The sequence below is a fragment of the Eriocheir sinensis genome, chromosome 31 (assembly GCF_024679095.1).
Source record: "Eriocheir sinensis breed Jianghai 21 chromosome 31, ASM2467909v1, whole genome shotgun sequence".
NCBI classification, from domain to species: Eukaryota; Metazoa; Arthropoda; class Malacostraca; order Decapoda; family Varunidae; genus Eriocheir; species Eriocheir sinensis.
This window is the reverse complement of record NC_066539.1, coordinates 2,262,634-2,270,518: the sequence shown is the minus strand read 5'-3', so window position 1 is coordinate 2,270,518 and position 7,885 is coordinate 2,262,634. Positions and strand designations below refer to the sequence as shown.

Genomic DNA, 7,885 nt, shown 5'->3' with positions numbered 1-7,885 from the left:
GGTATGGTGTTATTTTGTGTGGGGACTATGGGATGTAGTGTGATTTTCTATGATGTGGTTGGCAGTGATGTGTGGCTAGATGTGATGTGGTGAATGGTGTACTTGGGTGTGATGTTTGACATGGTGTGGCTCGTGATAAGTATGGTGTGGCTGAGTATGACGTTGTGTGGTTTGGCTGGGTGCGATGTGGAGAGTGGTGTAGTTGGATGTAGTGTGTCGTGTGGCTGAGTGTGGTGTGGTGTAGCTGGGTATGATGTGTGGTGGTGTGGTGTAAGGTGTGGTGTAGCTGGGTGTCATGTGTGATGTGGTGTGACTGGGTGTGCTATGTGATGTGGTGCAGCTGGGTTTGAATTCCCTACCACCGTACTGTCAATGGTACTGTAGAAGAGGGGTAGGGGGAGGGGGGGTGGAATAGGAGCCAGAGTCAGAGTCACAACCTTAAAATTTCCTGAGTTGAAGTCGGAGTCAGAATTTTTTTATATCTGACTCCACACCCCTGATACTCAGGCTGGAAATCAAACACAGGTATACTGAGGCTGGGAATCAAACACAGGTATACTGAGGCTGGGAATCAAACACAGGTATACTGAGGCTGGGAATCAAACACAGGTATACTGAGGCTGGGAATCAAACACAGGTATACTGAAGCTGGGAATCAAACACAGGCATACTGAGGCTGGGAATCAAACACAGGTATACTGAGGCTGGGAATCAAACACAGGTATACTGAGGCTGGGAATCAAACACAGGCATACTGAGGCTGGGAATCAAACCCAGGCATACTGATGCTGGGAATCAAACCCAGGCATACTGAGGCTGGGAATCAAACCCAGGCATACTGAGGCTGGGAATCAAACCCAGGCATACTGATGCTGGGAATCAAACCCAGGCATACTGAGGCTGGGAATCAAACCCAGGCATACTGGGGCTGGGAATCAAACCCAGGCATACTGATGCTGGGAATCAAACCCAGGCATACTGATGCTGGGAATCAAACCCAGGCATACTGAGGCTGGGAATCAAACCCAGGCATACTGATGCTGGGAATCAAACCCAGGCATACTGAGGCTGGGAATCAAACCCAGGCATACTGAGGCTGGGAATCAAACCCAGGCATACTGATGCTGGGAATCAAACCCAGGCATACTGATGCTGGGAATCAAACCCAGGCATACTGAGGCTGGGAATCAAACCCAGGCATACTGATGCTGGGAATCAAACCCAGGCATACTGAGGCTGGGAATCAAACCCAGGCATACTGATGCTGGGAATCAAACCCAGGCATACTGATGCTGGGAATCAAACCCAGGCATACTGAGGCTGGGAATCAAACCCAGGCATACTGGGGCTGGGAATCAAACCCAGGCATACTGAGGCTGGGAATCAAACCCAGGCATACTGAGGCTGGGAATCAAACCCAGGCATACTGGGGCTGGGAATCAAACCCAGGCATACTGGGGCTGGGAATCAAACCCAGGCATACTGATGCTGGGAATCAAACCCAGGCATACTGGGGCTGGGAATCAAACCCAGGCATACTGAGGCTGGGAATCAAACCCAGGCATACTGATGCTGGGAATCAAACCCAGGCATACTGAGGCTGGGAATCAAACCCAGGCATACTGAGGCTGGGAATCAAACCCAGGCATACTGATGCTGGGAATCAAACCCAGGTATACTGGGGCTGGGAATCAAACCCAGGCATACTGAGGCTGGGAATCAAACCCAGGCATACTGATGCTGGGAATCAAACCCAGGCATACTGATGCTGGGAATCAAACCCAGGCATACTGATGCTGGGAATCAAACCCAGGCATACTGAGGCTGGGAATCAAACCCAGGCATACTGAGGCTGGGAATCAAACCCAGGCATACTGAGGCTGGGAATCAAACCCAGGCATACTGAGGCTGGGAATCAAACCCAGTCATAGAGAGGCTGGGAATTAAACCCAAGCATACTGATAACACTGCATGTGGAAGAAGACACTGAAAACTATTTTCTAACATGCATTCAAAACTTCTGACACACTATCCAAATTGTTGATTTAAAGTACTGCATGTAACTCATTTAAATAGCATAATTTAAGCAAACCCAAACTTCACAGTACATGTATGTTATGATTTGTGAATGGCTGTGTAGAAATGCAAGCAGGTGATAATCATTGAAGAGTAACAACACAGGTGGCATTGGCAATGCAAGGGACAGGAAAGTGATATTTCCTCTCATAACACAGTAACGGCTTGTACTCACAACAGCTGCATGGTGGTACACTGGCTGACACTAGTAACTTATTGTCTGAAAAGATCAATATCAACCGATGATAATACAGTAGTAGATTGCTAGTTATTGAAGGGGATTTACATAAATATATATTTGGTCTTCTGATCTTGTGTATGGACTGCATTCGTGAAAATTTAAATTCATGTAATATTTTAATCTTTAAAACCCCTGAACCTAATTTAGGAAAAAACAGAAATCAGAAATTCATGGACCACTGTTTGTGGTGGAGCATAGTCCTCAGATAACAATGTGATGCAGGCCAGTCACACCATAAACACTGCCTGTCTCACTTCATTTCAAACTGTTTGATATACATATTCAATGTTTTCAATTTAATTTTCCTTTACTTCATAATTATCAAATGCATCAGCAGCATATGACTAGCCATGTGCTACTAATATTTTATTTTCTGACCTTGACAGAGCAGACCAAAATCTATTATTTAAATTTTGGAGAAACTTTCTTCATAATTTAGAGCAATGCAATACCTCTAATATTTTTCTGTGTTCACTTATGAAGATAAATTATAAGCATATAGACTATTTATAAAAATTCCAATGGCTTGAAATGCCTTTGAGAAAGGAATTTATCCCCCTTATATCCTATGAACCCTGATGCAAAATAACTGTAGGTGTAGTGATAGAGCAAAAGGAAATAAGAAATAAAGTTAATCTCTGTTTGGTTTATCACCATCATCTTCAGCCATTATTATTCAAATGCAAGAGAACGGCCCTCCCTAATGTCATCAACCTCTCTCAGCTTGCTTTAGCAAATGCTGTAATTTCATCTCTCCCCCTGATTTTCTGAATGTATGTCCTGAATTCTACAATTATTGGGTTGCAATTCTGCTCCTTTGGATATCCATCTTTTACCAGTTTTATACAAGATATGATATGTTCAGGCACTTTTTATTGTTCTTAATTATTATCATTAATATACAGGTAAACGTCATTTTATAAATGTACAAGCATTGAAAATTTAGTTTAACATTCATGAAGTTTTACTACACCTGTCCCCCAGTATTAGCAGATTCACTATTCACAATTTGCACATTTGCAGATTTTTCCCTAACTGCACAAAGGAGGCAGCAGAGGAATTTTCGAGGAGCCTGTCCAAACTTTATGGTCAATCTGTGGAGGATTCAGCCTTTCCTAAGGAAAGGATGATGTACGCATGCAAAAAACAGCATAAAATATCATAAACAGCATTATTCATCAGCTATACGTAGAATAAACAGTACTGTACTTTATGTAACATTTTTACAAACACATAGTCATTAAAATCTCACTTTCACAAAAACTCTGCCATTTTCTTTTCAAACTTCAGGTGCTTAACCCTTTCAATACGGTGACACAGACATCGGCGTCACAGTATGGAAAGGGTTAAGAGGAAATGGAAGAGGATTAATTCTCTTCTAAACCACTTAATCCTCTTCCATTTCCTCTGAAGAGGTTTAGAAGAGGATTAAGAGGAAATGGAAGAAGATTAACCCATACAGTAATAGCGACTTGTATACGCGTCAGCGCCTATGGTTGCAGGAAATACTAATGACGCGTATACACTTTGGGCTTGCTAAACACTGTTACATTTGATGTAGCAGGTTTATTTTTGCAACAGAGACTGCTGCAGACAATGGCAACACTGCGTGAGTGCGTTTTAACCCGTAAGCTGCGGGACTGAGATTCTGAGTGCATCGCCTAGTGCGGCTATATCAGCGAGAGATTGACCTTCAATAAATGATATCTAAGTTACATAAACGTGTCATAAATATTACAATACACATATCTGTAGCTCGAAATGTGTTGTATCCTGCATATTTCTTAGATTTTTCTATCACAAAAATGTTTTTCTGGCAGTATCTGAAGCCGCGGCGGAAACTTTTTGGCGCCTGTTTGAAAAGCCCGCTTCCAGAAGGCTTACAGCAGCTTACCGCTCAGCCGCCCAGAAGGCGTACAGCAGTTTGCGGGTTAAGCATTGGCAAACACTACCAAAGCTGGGGAGGAATCACAAGCCACTTGTGACATCAAGATCAAGATCAAGTCTAAACAATGTTGTGGCCGCCAATTCCTTTTGCCATATGGTGATAGACAGCGAGTTTGAGGTTTCATCATCTGAAGACGACGTGGGAGCACTCTCAGACTCTGGTTTGGACAAGGATCATGTGCCAGATGAGGAGGATATAGGCTATATTGAGCCGCCTTTGTAACACGACATTCTACTGTCCTGAAAATTCTGAAAACCCCATACATATACCCCATGAAATGGTGCTCTCTGGAATATTCTACACCTGTGTGCAACAAAAGTGGGTTACCTGGCCTCTATCACTTGTCAAATCCTTACCATCGATCACGTACAGGGGCCATTTCCAGCCACACCGTGGTAACACTACATGGAGTTCTGCGAAAAGGTCTATAACATTTTTTTTTTCTTGTTTTTTTCACTTTTCCCATCACATGAAACATTTTTAAGCCCAAAATAAAATAAAAAGGCCAGTACTGGGCAAGCCAAAAATATTTTAATCGGCCGGTACTGTACGGGTTAAGAGGTTTAGAAGAGGATTAATCCTTTTCCATTTCCTCTTAACCCTTTCCATACTGTGACGCAGACGTCTGCATCACATATTGAAAGGGTTAAGCATATACCATGGGAATTATTTACTAATGGATGATTCTTTCTATAAAAATCAGATAATAAAAATCAGAAACACGTAATATAAACTGGATCATAACCACAAAACTCTAAAAAAAAGCAGCTGTTCAGCAGATCGTAAACAAACAGACACGTCACCGTGGCACCGTAGGGTTGGGCAGGTACTGGTATGGGTACAGGTACTAACAGTACTGGCTATACGGCATGGTACCGGTCAGTATACCATATGATCACAAACACTCACATTGACACTGATCCAAATACATACGATACTTACACAATGCAAACAGCCTACGTACTTGTAACACATCCATAAATACCAAACATATCACACTAACACTGACGCATACAAGCACTCATACTTTCCACACACAATACGTGACTGGAACAGCCTCCCTCAACAGATTTTAGACTGCGGTACAATAGACTCATTCAGAAAACAAATACACACTCACTTGTCACCACAACACACCAACACTAACAATTACACTTGATTCACTTCCCTCCCCTGCACACTCGGCTCCCCCATCCCCCCAACAGCCAACACAAACATGCATGTTATGCACCTATACGGATGCCCTGCGCATTATTATCCAGATCCAGATCCAGATTAGTTTAGGTTATTTTACATTAAACTAGGTACTTTGTGATTTTCTGTATGCGTACGTATGAGTGTTGCTAGATTGGGCGAGGAGTATAGCATAATAGGCTACATTTCGAGACTGCATGCTTCTCTCCCAAAACAAGCTTGAGGACCTGGGGGAATGAATGGTTTTCGTATGAGGAACACTAAATTCATCGCAAAGATAATTTTTTGGACAATTTAGTTTCACCCAACCAACGATTTTCGGTATTATTGTAGGAGTACACCAGTCTAGAGATGGCTTTTCTTACCCTGACCATTAGAAAGAGCTCCGCATTCTGAGTAAATTCATCCCCATAAACACCCCTCGGAAATCATTTATAACGGAGGGAGGGAGGGAGGGCGGTCAAGGCCAGGACGTGACACACGACCGCTCTGATGGTTAGTTTTAGGTTAGGTTAGTGTTAGGTTAGGTTAGTTTTAGGTTAGGTTAGTGTTAGGTTAGGTTAGGTTAGGTTAGGTTAGGTTAGGTTAGTTTTAGGTTAGGTTATGTTATGTTATGTTATGTTAGGTTAGGTTAGGTTAGGTTAGGTTAGTGTTAGGTTAGGTTAGTTTTAGGTTAGGTTAGGTTAGGTTATGTTAGGGTTATGTTTAGTTTAAATGCACCTGTGTGGACGAAACTAGTTTTTTCTGGTAGATTTCGGTCTGTTTTGAATGAATGTGCTCTAAATTTTTTATCGCAAATCATTAGTCTCTTGGTTGGAAGGGGGGGGGGGGTAAAAAAAAACCACGTGATTTGCGATAGAAATGACACGCATATTCATTCAAAACAGGCCGAAAACTACCGAAAAAAACTAGTTTCGTTCGGAAATGCGAGACTGGTGAAGTGCTACAAATTTACCCGATTTTCTTACGTGGTTCATATTTTTCTGGTGATAAATGTTGTGAATTGCATGATTCTGTGTCCCATCTGAACCCCGCATTCCCACAGGTCCCCATTAGCTTGTTTTGGGGGGATGGGGGAGTATGGGGAAACACTAGAATTTTACCAATAAGATATTACCTTGGGGCTGATGCAGTGTTAACGTACGGTACTTTACCTGTTTTTTAGTCTGACCATGACCAGAGAGCAGTGTTGGTGGTGTTAGCGGCGGGCCACAACACTGCAGGGGCTCCTCTTCCTTCGCCTCGTCGCCAGCTGCTGGCCGCCAAGTGTCAACACAAGCCTCTACACACCTAAAGTGTTATTACTTTTCTGTATCTTGTTAAACATTTACAACCTGAGTGCATCTGTTTGATTTATCAAATTTCAGATAGCATATCAGTCGGCTACACCTATCATTGGAATAGGCGTGACAAGGAAACTTCCATAGGTAATAAATTAACTCTCCGCGGCGGGTGGAAGGGCGGCGGCCACGGAGGCGGCAGTCCCCCGGGGCAGCGTACAGGAAAGACACGACAAAATTACGAAGCTCTCATATTAATAATTCTACATACAATACCCAACAACCATGAGCAATAGTGGCATACGAATACGTGGCAGTGGAGCTGTAGAGAGCGCAGCGCATCAGTCCGTGGCGATGGGACGTTGAGTCGAGTTGAGTAGAGTCCCTTTATAATAAGGCGGGGTTCCCACTATTCCCGGGCTCCAACTCGGATATTGGGGGGTAAAGGGTTTGTCGATACTCAAGGGACCATCCAGGTAGGCTACAGGCGCACCCATGGAGCCCCTCACTTAATCCTCAGGTATACAAGCTTCAGCCAAATTTGACGTGACTCACCATGACACCTCTCTCTCACTCTCGTTAAAAATACTATCGGCGGAATTTTCAGTGAAGCTCTTCCCTCTTCGTCGAAGCGTCGCTTAGAGTGTGTTGCCGTGAAGAGATATTATCAAACCCTAGTTTCTCTTTCCCCTTCGAAACAATCTTTCCGTGTAGTGTTGGTACTACTACAAATCAAACAAACGTTGAAAACCGAAACATTAATGCATTTTAGGTACATTTCTATAATGGAAAATATTGTGTGGCAAGTACTTACGTAAGCAGTGCTTGATACAGTGACATACAGTATATATAGCAGAAAATTTACATTGATGGGTTTAATTGGTTGGTACCCGTGGCGATGTTTGCTTCGCTCTGATATCGTCCCGTTACCTGTGGGCGGAGCTAAGGAGACCTCGTTAGAATAAACTGCTTTTATTTTCTTTATTCTCCTCCTGTTCCATGAGATCTCTTTCTCCCTTCGTTATTTCTCCCTTGTAAATATATTTTTAACTAGCCTTAGATCTCCTATCAGTGGGTGGAAAATGGTAGCATCAACTGAGCTTTGCTAAGCTCCACCCAGAGGTGACGTCACGAGTTTGGAGATTG

The 7,885-nt window shown here is 43.0% G+C and overlaps 1 protein-coding gene across 3 annotated transcripts in view; it reads right to left on the bottom strand.

Moving 5' to 3' along the window:
- The window catches only part of LOC127005789 (uncharacterized), a 30,220-nt gene extending 22,806 nt beyond the window's left edge, over positions 1-7,414 (bottom strand). The window contains exons 1-2 of one of the 3 annotated variants that reach the window (XM_050874889.1): positions 7,295-7,414; positions 6,614-6,749 (exon numbers count right to left, since the gene is read on the bottom strand). In XM_050874889.1, the coding sequence (XP_050730846.1) occupies positions 6,614-6,633 (20 nt within the window). In that variant the 5' untranslated portion in view covers positions 6,634-6,749; positions 7,295-7,414. Of the gene's footprint in view, positions 1-2,251; positions 2,297-6,613; positions 7,166-7,294 lie in introns of those variants that run through there. The other 2 variants (XM_050874890.1, XM_050874891.1) reach the window with 2 other exon arrangements.
- Between the last annotated feature and the right edge of the window lie 471 nt (positions 7,415-7,885).